General features: G+C 34.9%; 1 protein-coding gene across 2 annotated transcripts; it reads left to right on the forward strand.

The window, feature by feature from the left end:
• Nucleotides 1-66: 66 nt before the first annotated feature.
• Nucleotides 67-17,628, forward strand: Socs4 (suppressor of cytokine signaling 4). 2 transcript variants are annotated; one of them, XM_047539895.1, is made up of 2 exons: nucleotides 67-316; nucleotides 15,760-17,628. In XM_047539895.1, exon 2 carries the CDS (start codon nucleotides 15,852-15,854, stop codon nucleotides 17,172-17,174), a length of 1,323 nt encoding a protein of 440 aa, XP_047395851.1. In that variant the 5' UTR covers nucleotides 67-316; nucleotides 15,760-15,851; the 3' UTR covers nucleotides 17,175-17,628. The 2 variants fall into 2 exon arrangements, with proteins under 2 accessions (XP_047395851.1, XP_047395852.1); XM_047539896.1 differs by lacking the exon at nucleotides 67-316 and adding an exon at nucleotides 383-574.
• The last annotated feature ends 1,101 nt before the right edge of the window (nucleotides 17,629-18,729 follow it).

Raw genomic sequence — 18,729 nt, forward strand, 5'->3', positions numbered from 1 at the left:
TGGTGGCGTCAGCTGCGCGCCGGCCGCGAGGGAAAGAACCGGCTGCTGGGTTAGTGAGCGAGGAAAAGAGAGAGCTGAACGCGGAAGTGGTGGCTGCGCCCGCGGAGCCGGCGGTGTCCGCAAAGCCTGAGACGGGAACCGAGCGTCGAGGGGAGGGGCACCGGGGTTGGCAGGAAGGCATCCGCCTGGTAGGATCTACACGAGGTGCGAGGAGTGACTGGGCCTTCTTTCTCCACTTGAACGAGCCTGGAGAAGCGAGGGCTGTGGTGATGGCGGCAGTTACTCGGACAGCCCCAGTTAAGCTGCGCTTCGGAAGGTGAGTGGGGGAAGGGTGGCCGCAGCCGTGCTCTGCAGCCGGGGTCTCGCTCTCTCCTTCCAGGCAACCGTATCCGGGCCTTTGAACGGATCCAGCCCCTCCTTGGAGCACAGTTAGAGCCAGATCTTTGTATGTCTTCCCTAGAAAAGAAGAGAGCGAGACCTTGTCGATCCTTTAATCTTGACATCCTTCGTACCCTCAACTTGTCACTTCTGTAGAGATGAAGAATTAATACTTATTTCTTGCGACTCTATCCAGGTATCCCTTTTACAAAGTATCTTCTATTTTCCGATTCAGATCCCACTAAAGTTCACTGAACTGTATGTTTAGATCCAAAAGAGGAGTTAGAATTAAACTATTATGTTGTTGAATGTTTCATTTGATCTTGGCTATCAAGTTTATGCTTTTCTTGTCTTCATGTTTTCCATATTGGTAGACAAGTCTGTGATGAAAATCTTCAGAATGATAATCTCTCGTTAGTTGTCTTTGAGGATTTTTCAGGATTTTGTGGCACCCACCTTTCAATTTCAATCAGACCTATTTTACGACCTCAGTGAGACGTCTTTCCGTTGTAAAGATTTCCCTATTTCCCATTCTATCTTTTGTGATAAGTTGGAAGCACAGTTAGACAAACTGGGTGTTCTTGCCGTGGTGGCATCATGAGTCGTTTTTAGTAGTAGGACTCCAAATGGGCTTGCTAGATACCGAGGTTTGTTAATGAATGAAAAGGAAAGGTGATTGACTCAAATAGATCTTGGGATTTGTGGGGAAATACCTACTGATTTCCCACAAGAGCAAAGGTACCTGAGATGCTACTCTCTAAGTAACTTAGTTTAGAGATCATTCATTTTTTTAGGTAGACTGATTCATAATTTTTTGTCCAAGTAATTTAATATCATTGGATAGAGTGGGTGGTTCAAGATGAACTCATACCGTTCATCTCTATATTGAATAAATTATGAGATTTCAGTGTAATACTTTTCAGAGCTCAGCATAAGAAGAATCTGCAAATTGAAATGAGTTATAGCTATAAATTATTTTAGATGGAGTATCTATAATACCATGTGTCCGCACATCTGTTCATTCTTTGTGTCTTAGCAGACAAGCCATTTGATTCACAGATTAAAAGAAAATTCTCCTTTGCAGATTTCACATGTATGAATGAGATTCTGCTTTAGGATTGAATAGTCCTAGGTTTTAATTTTTTAACTCTTAACACATTGTGTGACCTTGAGTATTTCTTTCGCAAATGTCAAATTCCTGGTCTCTGAAATGGAGATGGTACTTAGTTCTACCCAATTAAGAGTATATAGAAGATACTCATGGCTGTATAAAATTCATTGTTACTAATGTCTTGTGTTATTAGTGGGACACTTAGGTTGGGTGTATAGTGTTTTTGTCTAAAGTGGGTTTAAATCATTATCCAGTAAAAATGTTTTAAATATTAAGAGATTTGTTCTTGCTTTTTCTACTATGTTTTCATAATTACATTTGTTTCAGAAAAATGCCTACAAATTTTAATGCCTTCTGTGATTTCATGATCCTATTGAGGGAAATAGATAATTGAAACAACATGTACAAGATGATAGTGCATTTATGAAACCTATGTAAATTAAATACTGTATTAGTAAAATTATCTAGTTACTTAAGATAACATAGCTGTTTAAAAAGAAACCATTTTAGCTGTGTCACTGATATAGGTGTCAAAATTTTCCAAATGAATGTATTCATCATTATTAATATACATATCTCATAGGAGTAGATAACCGAATGAACTCACTGAAAATTAAGCCAAGGTCGAAGATTCATTTGCCATGAAGGTTAGTTTGCTCTGTTGTCAGGATTTTAGTACCCTTAGGCTTGCAAATATTGTTGGTCTCAAGGGCAGTAGGGTGAGAAAACCAATATATTACCATTCTATCAATGGTGGTAATATCTAAATCTTGCAGTTTATCCAAGAGGATATATTGGTATTGTCTAACGGAAGGAATTTTAAAATGCCTTTTCAATAAAATATGTACTTGATGTGAAAATCAGTAATCCTGTGAAAGATAAGACTAGAAGAGAGGGGAGGGTAACCAGAGCTAAGGAGAAAAAAGTATTTAAAAAAATAACATTAAAGGCAGATTAGAAATCAGAAAATTTCTGTTTCTGAATGTGCCTTGAAACTTACTGACCTATTTATTTTGGGAGTAGATAATATTGCACATGTATAAACTTAGTAAGGTATAAAAGGGTATGATACAGTAAAAGTCTCCTTCCAAGCATCCAGTTCTAGCAAAAAAAAAAAAAAAAAAAAAAAAACAGTATATGAATCTCATGTTGACACTACTAGATTGGTTTTTACTATTGCAAGACACATATAGTAAATATTTCATAAATGAAAAAACTTAAGACTTGGAAAGATTGTGGTTTATCTAAAATCCCACACCTCCCAGGTGTGATGGCACATGTGTGTAATCTCAGGTGCTCAGGAGGCAGGAGGACTGAAAATTCAAAGCTAGCCTCAGCAACTTAGGGACACCATAAGCAATTTTTTTTTTTTGGTGCTGGGGATTGAACCCAGGGCCTTGTGCTTTCAAGGCAAGCACTCTACCAACGGAGCTATTTCCCCAGCCCCACTGTAAATAATTTAAGAAGACCCTGTCTCAAAAATAAAACATAAAAAGGGCTGGGGATGTGACTCAGTGGTTAAACACCCCTAGGTTCAATCCCTGGTACCAAAAATAAATAAATAAAATGAAATCATACCTACTAGATGTCAGAGCATAGGTCTTTAACCTAATCCAAGGTAGTCTACCATACTCTATCTCCAAATAATAGTTATTGCCATAAAACTTGGAATTTAAAAACATATCAGGACATAAAAGTCAGTTTTATTTAAATCTAGAGTTCCCTTTTACTAGTTTGTAGGTGAAACTTGTTACTCAACCTTAAATGTAAGCATACGTAATTGTAATGAAAAGAATGATCTATAATCAGTTTTTTTAAAAAAAAACTTGCTTATTATTTCAGTACCACTACTATTAGTACTATTAATTTACTAAGCCTGCAAGAAACTACAAATTTTTGGTCATTAAAAGCTTGTGATTTTCACCTATGTTATCTTTAAGTAATTTAAACATTTAAAACTTTTTTAATGGAACATAATATTAGGAGTAATATAAAATGTTTTATGATATTTCAGAAATTCTGGGGCCTCCTAAATTCAGATTTTTAAGTATGTTTTTGTGCAGATTTTCTAGCCTTATATGTAGCCTTTTGTTTCCTCTCTTTCCTTTTTTCTTGATTTTGCCACTTTATCATCTCATTTTTAGAAGAGTTCTGAGTAATACTTATTTTCATTAATCTCAGTGTGTTGTTTCATATGTCTTTGTCCTGGCAGTACAAATGTGTCCAGCTTTTACAGTGAGAAGTGCAGCCAAATGAAGCAGCGTTTTTTGTTTTTCCTCCCATGCTAGGGATTAAACCTAGGGCTTCACACGTTCCACTCAAATATTCTACTACTAAATATATCCCAGCACTAAATGAGATTTTTTTTAAAGGAAGTAACATATCTAGTAAGTGGCAAGATCTGAATTTTAGCCCCTATTTTACAGTTTAGCAACTCATGCCATTTCATCCGCACTGTGCTTATTTTTAAATATGGGATAGTGAAAAACTGTAGGTTCTTAATTTTTATAAGTTTTTAATTTTTTAAAATTTTCTTTTTAGACTACATTGTTCTCATAGGACGAAAGAGTTCAGGGAAATAGGCCAAAATGTCAGAATTGCTTACCTCCAGGTACTTATTATAATTTTTTTTGCCCCTTCTCGTTTTTTTCTGAATATTTCATTTACTATTTACTGATTACATGTCATTTTTATAATTAAAAATTATAAATTATAAGGAAATATACATCTTTCCAATTTATTCCATAAAATGTTTTAATAGTACATCTTATACATTCTGCTAAGATTCTATTAATTATCCTTCTACTTTTAGAAGTCCATGTGCTGCCAGCTCTTAGTTTTCTACTTCCTTCATTCCAGATTAACTTTCTTCAAAAAAACCTTCAACAATAGGTTTCTAGACATTTCAGCTTATTCTTCACTAGTAAGTTCAGGAAATATACGTTCATTTTAATATATTTCCCAAAAATTTGTTCCCCCAAAATTGTGGAGAGTTAAATATAGGAAACTTTGGCATAAACAGTTTTCTTTACTGAAGGACCTCCTATCTAACCTTTTGTTAAATATGTATTAAAGTTATGCAGAGGAGAAGCATTTCCCAAATTTATATGAAAGGGAATGCCTTTTTCTCCAGAATATGTATTGTTTTTAGTGTCATCAATTATTTCCTTTTAATGGACAAATGATTGTGTATAATTATGGAATACAGTGGGTTTTTTTTTTAAATTTTTACTTTTTATTTTACTTTGTTTATTCATTTTATTTATTTTTGGTCATGCTGGGGATTGAACACAGTGGTCTGTACCACTAAACTACATCCCCAGGCCTTTTTATTTTTTAAGACAGTGTCTTACTTAACGTTGTTCAGGCTGACCTCAAACTCTGTGATCCTTGTGCTGAGCTCAGCCTCCATAGTAGCTAGGATTCCAGGTACACCACTGCTCCAGGCTTAATGTGATGTTTTCATCAATATACATTGTATAGGATATTTCAGTCAAGCTAATGAGCCCATCTGTTACCTCGCTGTCGTATTTTTTGCGGTGAAAACGTTAAAAATCTATTTTAGCAATTTTGAAATATACATTTTTATTAACTGTAGTCCCCATGCAATATGATAAAGCACTAAAACCTACTCCTCTGCAGAATATGTATTAGCATCTTTCAGAAATAGCATCTACTAGAATAGCTTCAGGAACACTGGCATAATCAAACTGTAACTGGGAAAGAAAGTAGAAAAGGTAGCAGAAGGCAAGGCACAGTGGTGTATACCTCTAATCCCAACCACTCAGGAGGCTGAGGCAGAAGGATCACAAGTTCAAAGCCAGCCTCAGCAACTTATCGAGACCCTGTCTCAAAGTAAAAAATAAAAAATGGACTGGGGATGTGACTCAGTGTTTAAGCTTCCCTGGGTTCAATCCCTGGTACCAAAGAAAATTAAAGGGGGAAAGGGAGGGTATAATGGTATTAAACCAATAATTACTTTTTTTAAAAAATTACCATCCAGTAACATCTCATGAGACCTAGGTGTCTCTTTAAAGGACATATTTCAAAATATTTATTGGAAAATTAACCTGTATTGCTTTTCTTTTTTTTTTTTTTGGGTGCTGGGGATCGAACCCAGGGCCTCGTGCTTACAAGGCAAGCACTCTACCGACTGAGCTATCCCCCCAGCCCCAACCTGTTGCTTTTCTAATGAGAAAAATAATTTTTTTTAGTTCAAATATTTTTCTCATGTGAACAAACTCATTTTTATATATTTTTCTGTAAAAAGTTCCAAGGAATTCATCTGTTGTCTGCTATCCAATAAATTCTATTGTGGAGCCTAACTATTTCTCCAGTATCTAATGCAAATATTACAGACTATGTGTGATCAGAATGCTTTCAAGGAGTTTTTGGTCACATGATGGCAGGTAAACTTGGAATCATGGATTTGGTAGGCAAAGTCTCAGGGCTGAATACTACCAGAATTTATGAATTCTTTATGTAGTATACTGAATTATTCTTTATAGGACCAAATTTATTTCAATTTAGTATTTATATGAATTCTAGTCTTAGATGTAGATCAGCATGTTAGATACAGGTAGTTCAGTGAAAAAAATAATACATAATAACGGTGTTATCCAGTATTACAAAGAATACAGAATAATTTTCCAGATAAAGTTTAACTTCTTACTTATTAGATATTGTTTTCTCTAGAAATCTTTAATTAAAATCACTTTCCCAGCCTTATTGAGTATAACTGAATATTATTTAAATCATTAATGAGATTGCCACAGTGGGCATTGATTTTGTTATCCTTGTCATTGCAATTGGTGGTAGAACCTGGGACCAAATGGATATTGAATCTGGGAACTTGCTTTCTTGACATAGCTTTTATTATATAAACTTGCTTTTTAAACATTTGCCTCTTGCTCATTAAGAAATAATGATTTTTTAAAATGTCACAGTTTAATCCCTGGGGCAGTGTAACATATCTCACTCATAAAAAATTAATTATCGAATGAGGTGCCTCTCCCAAGTGATTCTTTTACCTTCTTAAAAAAAAAAAATCTTTTCAACTACTATCAGATTATCTTCAATTTTAGTTTGCATACCTACCTGGGTTTAGCACTGCAGAAAATACACAAACAATTTGTCAGAATCTTTCAAGCTATCATCTTTGATTTCTGTATCACAAATTAGTGATAAAGTCATAATTTTGAAATATACACCATTTTGATGTCCTACTTCATTTATGCTGAGTTTATTAAAATTCCAAGAATTGGGCCCAGGATGTAGTTTAGTAATAGAGGGCTTGCCTGACATGCAGGAGACCCAGGTTTGATCTTCAGCACCACAAAAATAATTAATTAAAATCTCAAGAGTTAATGATAGACATTTGAAACAACTCATTCAGATTCAGAATTCTACACCTTCTTTTTACATTCACAATTTACATATAGGCAAACACCAAAGCGTCTTTCTTTAAAATTCTTTGGTCTTTATAATAAAAATAATTTGGCTCTCACTAAGAATTAATAATGCTATCTTTATTGAGAGCAGTGTAATTGAATTTTGTATTTTTTTCCTAATAAGATCACTTCATAGTATGATGTTTTTGTTTTGTTTTGTTTTTGGTACTGGGGTTTGAATCCAGGGGTGCTTATACTGAGTTACATCCCCAGCCCTTTTTATTTTTTATTTTGAGACAGGGCCTTGCTGTAAGTGAGGCTGGTCTCTTGTGATCCTCCTGCCTCAGCCTCCCAAGTTGCTAGGATTACAAGCATGCACCACTGCATCTGGTACACAAACGCAGAAAAGTTACTTTCTTACCTATAAACAGCACAATTCACAATAACCAAATTACGGAACCAGCCTAGGTACCCATCAACAGATGAATGGATAAAGAAAATGTGACATATATACACAATGGAGTTTTATTCAGCCATAAAGAAAAATGAAATTATGATATTTGCAAGAAGATTGATTAACCAGGGACCATCATGTTAAGCAAAATAAGTCAGACTCAGAAGGTTAAGTGTCATATCTCAGAAGGTTATGTTTTCTCTCATGTGGAAGCTAGAGGGGAAAAAGCAAAACAATGATAGGAATCGATCTCCTAAAAATCAAAGGGAAATCAATAGAAAAAGGGACCAAGGGTTGAGAGGCAAGGACAGAGGGGGGAAATGCTGAGGAGTGATATTGTCTAAATTATATTGTTATATTGAGTACATGTATGAATACTAACAACAAATCCCATCAATGTGTACAACTATAATGCACTACTAAACAATGTGGGAAAAAAATTAAAAATGAAGTGCTCTGTTCAGCTCCTGGGGCTGCTGCTGCTCTGGATCCATGGTGAGGACAGAAGAAGATGAGAAAGGAAAATAGGGAGGTTGAAAAATTCTGGGGCTCTACTGCTACACCTGTGTGTTCTGTCCACATGTGAGATGTGCAGGTCTTGTTCTCCAAGATGAAGCAGGAGAGGTTAAGATCTGTGAGAGGGAGAAAGATTCCAGAAGGAACAAGGATATGTTCTCTTGTGAAGACTCGTACACAGAAAGAGGAGCATTGCATGACTGAATTCTAGAAATTATTGCTTGCTAATGCAGAATTCTTTTTAAAACACTGAAAATTTTTGGAATATAAATTAAAATTGAAAACATATCCTGAAGTGAACAATAACAGAAAAACTGTGAAGAGTTTACTTATATTATGACGTTACTGATTAAATGTATGTATGTTTTTAAAATATACTTATCTGCTAATTGCCTTCTGAGAATCTCAGTAAAGGTCATAAAATTTGGAACACGTGTCATTTTGTGGAAGAAAAATGCTTAACTCCTCTTAAAAGTTCAACAACTTATTTTAGTTCTTTGTCTTGAATTACTATCAAGTTTTGTGTAGTAAAATTTCCATGATTCTATCTCATTACAAAGTATTGTAAAGTTTCCTTTAAAATAATACAATCCACAAATACAATCTAGCATCATGTAAACAGTTGCAGTACTCTGAAAGTGCATCAAGAAAAGAGGACTGCCTTAACTTGTCAGCCCTTTGGGACTCCCACTCTTCCCTCAGGAGGAGCACATCATTAGATAAGTGACCATATGACAATGAGGGATGGTCACATTGTCAGCCATATATTCACTTTAATCCTAATTTTTTCCTTTTTAGACTAATATAATTAGAAGTTAAATCTCTTCCTACTTTGAAAACTAAAAATTCAATGAAATTTTGGATCATATATTAGATGAGGCAGAACAACATTTTACAAAAGTGTGATTTTGAGCATGAACTCATAGTTTTCTAGCAAAATAATATCTAGGAAATTTTTATGTAAGGCTATAATGATTTTTTTTTTTTTTCAGTGCTAGGGATCAAACTCAGAGGCCTCACTTTTTGTTTTTCCTTGTCTTCATGTTTGTTGTATTTATTTTATCTGCATTGCTTTATGACATGATAACCAAAGGAAAATGTCTTAATACTGGAGGCTGTCAGTCTTGTGAGTTTTCAAGGTAGGGCCAGCCCATTATTAATGGTCCTTGTTCAGAGCTCTTGACAATCTGATTTAGAATTGTATTGTTAATTTATATTTGAAATATTTATAGATTTATAACATACACAAGACCATAGGACACAGTTGCCATCATTAATTCTATTTCTACTACCAAGATAGGTGAATTATTGCTATAAGTTTTGAATCATCGAAGTCACTTCAAACATAATAAACCAGTATTACTAAACTAAGTCCTATGAATCTTATCGAAGGTTTATCCTTTGAGATCTGAACAGATATTGTACATTTTGAGTGAAGTTCTTTTTAAAGGGAATATTATAAACACTGTGGCATACCAAAATTTAATGTTTTTCTCTATTTTCAAGTTATGTTTTCATTTTCAACCAAGTAGCTGTACATGAAAAGCTAAGCAGAGTAAGTAACCTGAGACAGACAGAATAATGCCCACCCTCCTATTGCCTAATCCCTACAGCCTGCCAAGATGTTACCATACATATTAAGGACGCTGCTACTGGGATTAAATTAGAGATTTTTTTTTTTAATTCTTGTTTTAGACATACATGGCAGTAGAGAGTATTTTGATATATTATATATACACATGGAGTATAACTCATTTTAATTAGAATCTTATTCTTGTGGTTGTACAAGATGTGGAGTTATACTGGTCGTGTGTCAGGGGCCTCACTTTTAAGCTATAATTCTGAAATGAATACAAAACAAAAACCAGTCAGAAGAAAATTACCAGTGCATTAACTCTGAAATGTGTGGAAATGTTTGGAAAACTCATCCTAAAGCAATAGTATTTTTCACTTTCAGTTTGTTTTATGGACATCTGCAGCATTAGCACATGTAAGAAGTTAACCTAAAATCCATAGGTATTCGATCATTTGGTACCTATTACTTAAAATTTGGTAAGCCTTACCAAAGTAAATCTGTTTTGTTGGGTTGTTTTTTTTTTTGTTTTTTTTGGTTTTTTTGGTAGTTGTAGATGGACAGCATGTTTTTATTTTGTTTATTTTTATATTTTTATGTGGTGCTAGGGATCAAACCCAGTGCCTCATGAGTGCTAGGCAAGCGCTCTGCCATGGAGCTACAGCCCCAGCCCTAAACCTGTTTTATTAGCATGTAAACTTGTCTAAAGAAAGTCTGGAGATTGGGCTGGCGATATAGCTCTGTTGGTAGAGTGCTTGCCTTGCAAGCACAAGGCCCTGGGTTCAATCCCCAGCACCGCAAAAAAAAAAAAAAAAAGTCTGGAGATTAGTTCTCTGAGTGAATGACAAATTATCTGATAACTTGTGGTCTGCTGAATTTCAGCTATTATCTGACATACTGGTCTTTCACTTTAAAACACTGGTTGATCTCCTCATAATTATATGCACTCCTAAAAGTCTCTTTGTAGTTAAGTATTGGGCAAAAGACAAGTATTCTATGATTTCTTCATATGAAATCATATGAAGTTAGTTTCTGTAAAACTAACTTACTTTAACAAAACAATGTATCTCTTTTTAAATACATGAAAGTATATTTTAACATTTATTTAACTTAACACGTTTCCATGGTTATGCTGATTACTTTATGTGCATTTTTTCATTTCATCCCAAATAGCTGGGTGAAATAGATATCATTCATTTTGCAGTTGGATGAACTAAGGTGTCAAGTTCAGACACATACACAATACAGAACTGAACTCAAACCATGTTTCTAATACCTGTCATCACTGTACTATGAAACTACATTCTTGCCATATATATATATATATGATATATATATATATATATATGAAGATGCTGAAAATGTTAAAACAGATATAGCCAGTAGATGGGATTATGGATAGTTTTTACTTTGATCTACTTTCAAATTTTTTAACTCTGACATTTACCTTCATCTTTCTAAACAGTATGTTTATACTTTGTGATTCATCAGTTTTTCCACATTGTGTTGAATTCCTCTTATGATGAATAAAAATTGACTGCTATCTTCCTTTCTCTCTTTGCATCCTCATATTACAGTTATATCACAGTTTTGGTGAATATGTAACTATCATTCACTGCTGAGCAGGTGGTTTTACGTTTCTTCTTTTCTTTCTTATTGGTGGTGCTGGGTATCTAACCCAGAGCTTAACACATGCTCACCGAGCCCTCTGCCACAGAACTACACCTGCAGCTCCTATTTTCTTGCTTAACTTAAGAATTTTTCTGTAATGACTTGTTACTTAATCCTTTTTCCATTTGCTTTCTCACTCAGTTTTCCAAAAGGCAGTCTGTTTTCTCCTTAAGATCTTCCACCTTGGAGCCTTTGTCCTTGTGTGGATATATGGACTGATTACCCTCTAGCAGCTCTAAACCCTTCTCTACACACACACCCTCACTAGAGACTCCCTTGTTGCTCCCCAGAATTCACATTTCTTCTTCCCTGTCACATGTCTTCCTTGGTTTAGAGTTTACACCCCAGATTTAGAAAGAGTATATTATTTAATATGGGTTAAAGTTGCTGATAATTTGCATGTCTGACAGTTGTTTTTTTGGGGTGGGGGCGGGTAACCAGGGATTGAACTCAGGGGTACTCAACCACTGAGCCACATCCCCAACCCTATTTTGTATTTTATTTAGAGACAGGGTCTCTCTGAGTTGCTTAGCACCTTGGTTTTGCTGAGACTGGCTTTGAGCTCGCAATGCTCCTGCCTCAGCCTCTGAAGTTGCTGGGATTACAGGTGTGCACCACCCTGCCAACTTCTGACAGTTTATTTTAACCTCATATTTGACTGGTAGTTAGGCTGGATATCTCTTCAAGGAAACTAATTTCTAGCTTCTGGTGTTGAGAAACCAGATACCATTTTATTTGTAGTCCTTGGATTATAACTTTTTCCTTCTCAGAAAGTCTTCAGCACAGGCTCAGTTTTCCTTAGGATGAGAAGTATTTCCGATTTCAGATTTTGGAATATTTGCAAACACATAATGAAATATCTGTGGGATGGGACCCAAATCTAAACATACAAACTTTATATACATAACCTGAAGGTAATTTTACAGAATATTTTTATGTGCCTGTGTTTTGACTGTGATCCATCACATGAGGTCAGGTATGGAATTTTCCACTCCTGGCATCATGTTCACACTCAAGAAGTTTCAGATTTTGGAGCATATTCAGGCTGCTCAGTAGGCTCTTTCAAGGTTCATGTCCTTCAGTTCTGAAAAAAATTTTTTTTCAGATCTTAATTGACTTTATGCAGTTCTAGAATTGGGCAGCAGTCTGAACCCATAATGGTTCAATATGTTCCCTGGGAAATTTTCCAGTATTGTTTCTTTGGTAATCTCTCCTCTCCATTTTATTACTGTTTTCTATGAAATACCTGTATTGATCCTCTAATTTTCTTTTTGCCTACTTGAACATTATTTTTTCTATTTCCTCAACTTATCTTCTAAGTTTTTCTTAGCAATCATATTTTTTTGATTTCACAATATTGAATTTTATTTATTTTTTGTTTTCAAAACAGTCAACATTTTATTTTATTCATTTAAAGCATTTCAAAATGTTTTTCAGACTATGCATGGTAGAAAAGGCATATTTTGAAAACTTCCCTTGCCCCATCCTTAGTCCCAGAGGTCACCACCCTTAACAATTTCTGCCTTCGGTTTTTCAGTGGCTAGCATCCCGATGTTAAATGGCATACTTCTATCTTTATCTTGATTTTTGACTTTGGTAGCATCTGTTGATTCCTTGCCATTAAACACAAGGCTTTAGCTGACTTACCCTATTGCCTTTCCTGAATTTTGACAGTTGCATTATTATTTTTGTTTTTCCATTGGTTACCTTTGTAACATTCAGTCTCATGTCCAAGTCTCATTTCTTGTTCTATTATTTTCAGATAACAACAAATTCTCTCCTCTATCCTTAATTTTCAGATTTTTAGACTCAACATGAAAGACTTATGCTCATAAGACAGTATATAAAATTATCCACTCTGACAGAGAAAAGTTAAGGATAGAGCAATCATATTTTTAATTTCCAAAAACTTTGTTATTCTCAGACTGTCCTCACCTCCTTCTTATATCACCTTATTCACTTCTCTTAACTTGGAAGAAATCAGATTTTGTTTGTTTATTTTTGTGGTGATGGGGATGGAACACAGGCCTCCCTCCTACAAGTGCGGCTCTACCACTAAATTACACCCCAGACCCAGAAATCTAATCCTTACACATTTCCTATTTTTTCACATTTCTTCATTTGGGTCTGTCATTTATGTTAGAAACTTTCCTCAAAACTGATAATCCGTGAGTAGAGCACAACTGTGCTTCCTGGAAGTTGTGTGTGTGTAGGCGGGCTATGCACAGGTGAGCTTCACAGCATGCTTGGGTGGCTGTCTAGCTTTTTATTAGAGTTTTCCTAGCTCTCAGCATCTATGCCTTTTCTCTTTGACCACTTTGTTTCCTAGCAAAGTATGTTCTGCTGAGCTGGGGTTGTAGCTTAGCGGTAGAGTGCTTTCCTCGCACAGGTGAGGCCCTGGGTTCAATTTTTAGCACCACATAAAAACAAATAAAGGGTAAATTCTTTAAGAAAAGAAGAGATAAAAGTATGTTCTTCTGTCTTATGAGGGAAGTGTAAGTCTAGCCACTAGAGTTCTGGGAGCTAGTTGGAAGAAAGGACCAAGAAACTTCAATTTAGTCCTTCTATTTTTAGTTCCCAGCCTCCCCTCTGTGCTCTGCTATGTCTGGTATCAAAGTCCTGAGCCTCTGGTTTAGTTTGTCAAATCATAAACATCTCATCTTCTCTAAGTATTAGAGAAAAACCTAAATAATCTAACAGTTCTTAGGCAAATTTCAACATACCTTTCCATTTTCCTCCCTTTTCTTTGCCCATACTTTCCATAGCACCTCTTGCCTGAAGGTCCTGAACTTGGCCTGTTCTCTTGGCTTGTTTCTTATCCATGTCACCTCTACACCCAGCTTTCTACCACTGAGTCAGTGATCGCTCCACTGTTATCTCAGGTTATAGATTATCTGATAGTTTGTTGAAGATGAAGTTTATGGACTTTTTTCCCTTGGCAACCAGGACCTCACACATGCTAAGTGAGCGCTCTATCACTGAGCTACACCTCTAGACCTAGGTTTGTGACTTTACATTTTATTTTCCCTTATTGTTTCGGGTTGACTTTTGATGGAAGAATAATTGTCAAACTGAACAATTATTTCTCTTATAATCAGGAAAAACCAAAAAGCTATTTTCATTTTGAGGGGAAATCCAATTTCCTACTCATTAGGAAGTTTCTGAGGAAGCATCACAATCAAGATTTTATAAGAAGACTTTGGTGATTTTTTAAGACAATGAAGAATTAAGAGAGAAAGACTGAAGCAGGACCCTGGTAAAGGTGGGAATGTCATCAAGAACAGAGGATATGAAAAAAGAAATGCCCCAATTTAGAGGCAGCAAAGAGACAAGACTAGGGAACTCACCCAGTCCAGTAAATTATTAGCAGCCAAATAAACTGCTATTCTGATACAAACCTTAGTGAATCTTCATATGCTATAGCCACCTTTGTTCTTCTGGGTTTTTTTGCTCAGTGAAATTTAGTGAACAAACAAGCAAAGCATGCTGATGAATATAATTTTGGCTGATAAGTGATGGTGTATCTTTCAAAAGTAGATTAGAAACATTTTTCCCTAAGAATTTTAAATGATTACATACCAGTGGGCTCATTATATAAAAATAAGTATAATCATCAGAAGAGGAATACTGTATTTGGAAAGTCTGGATAATTTCTTCACACTTTAATCATATTGTTTGCTAGTATGTATAGTCATACAATATGATTGTTTCAGATCTACTTTTAATGGATTCAAATGTCTAGACTGTTGGAATTTTTAAGGTTCTAGCATAGTCAGAAACTTAATCATAATCAGAATGTTGAGTAACTGTTTTTCCCAGTCTCAAAATTCATCTTTCACTTGTAATATATTTGGAATTATAGAACTTTTTCCCTCAGTTTCTGACTTAAATCTTATTTCACTGAAAAGTACTTTAATTCTACTTATGACCAATCATTACCATTAGTCTTTGTGAAACTCAGTATTTTACATTATAAATTCTATCATGTCTAGCCAACTTTGTAGGAGAGTTGATACCCTATAAAAATGTACCTACTCGTTTTCAAATGATCAAGAATACAAGTCTAATTCCATATTTTTAAAAAAATGCATAGACTGATAGTAACGTTGACCAATTATTGAAATGTGTTGAAAAAACTGCATTCCTACTGCTTAGTGGTAATTGTTTATTTAATACTCTTTTAACTTTATTCCTTAAAATTGTTCATATTTTAATCAGTAAGAATGGAAACAAGGAGAAGTAAAGGAACAATATAGAGTAAACAGCTCATAAGATATATAATTCTTACAAAGAATTCATTGATCTGTTGTGAAATTTTATAATAAAGTGAAAAGAGAGAGGCACAAGATACACTTCAAGACTAGAAATTATTCACATTTAAGCCTGTGTTATGGCTGAGAGAGGAGACATGGCTTTTTCTGATCCACATTGGAAATTAGCTATGGAACAGAACCTCAGGCTCGTGATTATGTGGAACTACAAAATTATGTATAGTAGAGCAGTTCATTTAAATGGGAACAAAATACCTTGGGACTTCTGTCGACATAGCCAGTACTCATCTTTTTCATGTACTAATTAGTTTTTCATCTTGTGTCTAAATGGGACTCTATATTATAAATAAAAGGTGGATAACAAATGGCTAATGACTTTTTTTTTGTCCCTTTAGATACATCCAGAAGGTGCCCAGAAGAAACAGCCTGTCAGAAAAACTGAAAAAGCAGTATTTATAACACAGGAATTTGTGGATAACTTGTTAAAATGGCAGAAAGTAGTGAAAATAATAGTAAAAATGTAGATGTAAGGCCCAAAACTAGTCGGAGTAGAAGTGCTGACAGAAAGGATGGTTATGTGTGGAGTGGAAAGAAGTTGTCTTGGTCCAAAAAGAGTGAGAGTTGTTCAGATGCTGAAACAGTGGATGCTATAGAGAAAACTGAAATTCCTTTAAGGAGCCAAGAAAGAAAGCACAGCTGTTCATCCATCGAGCTGGACTTAGATCATTCCTGTGGTCATAGATTTTTAGGCCGATCTCTTAAACAAAAATTGCAAGATGCTGTGGGACAGTGTTTTCCAATAAAGAATTGTAGTAGTCGGCACTCTTCGGGGCTTCCATCTAAAAGAAAAATTCATATCAGTGAACTAATGTTAGATAAGTGTCCTTTCCCACCTCGATCAGATTTAGCCTTCAGATGGCATTTTATTAAACGACACACTGCTCCTATAAGTCCCAAACCAGATGAATGGGTAAGCACAGACTTGTCTCAGAGTGAATTGAGGGATGGTCAGCTAAAACAAAGAAGAAACATGGAAGATGTAAACTGTGTCTCTCATACCAATGTTCAACCTTGTGTCATAACTACCAACAATGCTTCATGTAGAGGTGATCTCATGACTGACTCTGTGATGAACCTGGATTCAAATAACAGTATAGAAGATAGTGATATGGATTCAGATGATGAAATTATAACACTTTGCACAAGTTCAAGAAAAAGAAACAAACCCAAATGGGAAATGGATGATGATATCCTACAGTTGGAAACACCTCCTAAGTACCACACCCAGATTGATTATGTACACTGTCTTGTACCAGACCTCCTTCAGATCAATAACAATCCATGTTACTGGGGAGTTATGGATAAATATGCAGCTGAAGCTCTACTAGAAGGAAAACCAGAAGGTACCTTTTTACTTCGAGACTCAGCACAGGAAGACTATTTATTCTCTGTTAGTTTTAGACGCTATAGTCGTTCCCTCCACGCTAGAATTGAACAGTGGAATCACAACTTTAGCTTTGATGCACATGATCCTTGTGTCTTCCATTCTCCTGATATTACTGGGCTCCTGGAACATTATAAGGACCCAAGCGCCTGTATGTTCTTTGAACCACTTTTATCCACTCCTTTAATTCGGACTTTCCCCTTTTCCCTGCAGCATATTTGCAGAACAGTTATTTGTAATTGTACAACTTATGATGGCATTGATGCCCTTCCAATTCCTTCTTCTATGAAATTATATTTGAAGGAATATCATTATAAATCAAAAGTTAGAGTACTCAGGATTGATGCACCAGAACAACAATGCTAGGAAAAGGGTAGTAACATGGAAATAACGGCATACATATTTTTAGTTAACATTTTATTTTTTGTTATTCCTCTTTGAATTTTTCTACAAAGGCAGTTGGGGTTGAAAATAAGCCTCTGCTGGATCAGTTTATTTTTCTTATGCTACACTATTTGTTGGATGTTAATAGATATTTTTAACCACAGACATTCAGTTTTGGGTTTTACTATGTAAATTGTATACTTAAATTTTTCTTTCCTTAATTTATATGTGGTCCAGGCATATTTGAAATTTGGTAGGCATTACAAATATATTTGGATAGTCTGTATTTTTCTTTAATAATAAACTTATGTTCCTTTCTACATGTAAAATATTTTTTAACCTATGCTATCAGTGTTCTTATACATAAAATAGTTTCCTCATCCCCTCATTGTTGAACTTTAAAATTCTTCAGTAAAAGTAAATGTTATGATTCATCCATACTAGTGTAATTGACTTTTATAATTTACTATAGGGATGTTAAAGGTAACAAAATGGCTTAAAGTTAAACTTTATGTGTTTTTAATTTAAATATTAACTGTAAAATGGATTAATCCGATCAATGAGCATCAAATGAGAACATGACATTCTGGAGGTGTATTTATTCTGCAATATGGCATGGTCGTTTGTTGTTCTTCAACAGGTCTTTTTCTCCACCTGGTAGAGTTTAATCATCCTTCTGTGTATGTGTACACACATATGCAAACCCTGGGCCTCACCCATGCTAGTCAAGCTATACCACTGAGCTAAATCCCCAGCCTAAGTTAAACCATCTTTAAAACATAAATTTTATTTCTCAATGAAAACTTTAAAAGTAATAACAGTATTAGTACTCAGCATTAATTATAGCAACCAGGGTTTTCCTGTATTAATTTATGAACTGCTGATTCTACTTAGCTGTTTTTTAGAAGCTCTGAACCTGTTACTTTCAGGAACTTCCATAGTTTATAAACAACCACAAATTTCTACTGGTAACTAAAGAGGACCTAAAAAGTTTCTCATTGTTTTCAATTGAACTTGAATTAAGGATTCAAGAATTATACATGGAGATCAATATTCAGGAAGTTCTGTATTATTTTTGATCTTCAGGTTCCAATTAATTTTCCTATTTTCAGAATTAACTTAGGTTTTTAATGTGACTTCAAAAAAGGAAAGGTATGTGGCATACATTATGCTGAATAGGACAAAAAAAATGATCATGTTTCAAATTTATTATCTCAAGAACAGGGCAGCAATTTTAGAAACATTAGCCCAATGTAACTAATAAAATGAAATGATATCCTACTCTTTTTTGAAAGAGTCAATGACTGATAAATCCAGAAAAATTCCAGTTTTTCTTCTGGTGAGCGGCCTGCCCCTCTGTATTAATTGGCATTTTTAATGTAGCCATTGATACCTTGATGCTAGTTTAGCTGTATTAGGAAACTTCTATTTGGATTGAATTTTATTTTGACTTATAAAATTTCCAAGTTAGAGCAAATTTTTTAGTTATAGTTTTTTTTTGTTGAAATACCATTTCCTGTCTTGCAGTTCTGTTAAC

Source organism: Sciurus carolinensis, chromosome 2 (genome assembly GCF_902686445.1).
Source record: "Sciurus carolinensis chromosome 2, mSciCar1.2, whole genome shotgun sequence".
Taxonomy (NCBI): Eukaryota; Metazoa; Chordata; class Mammalia; order Rodentia; family Sciuridae; genus Sciurus; species Sciurus carolinensis.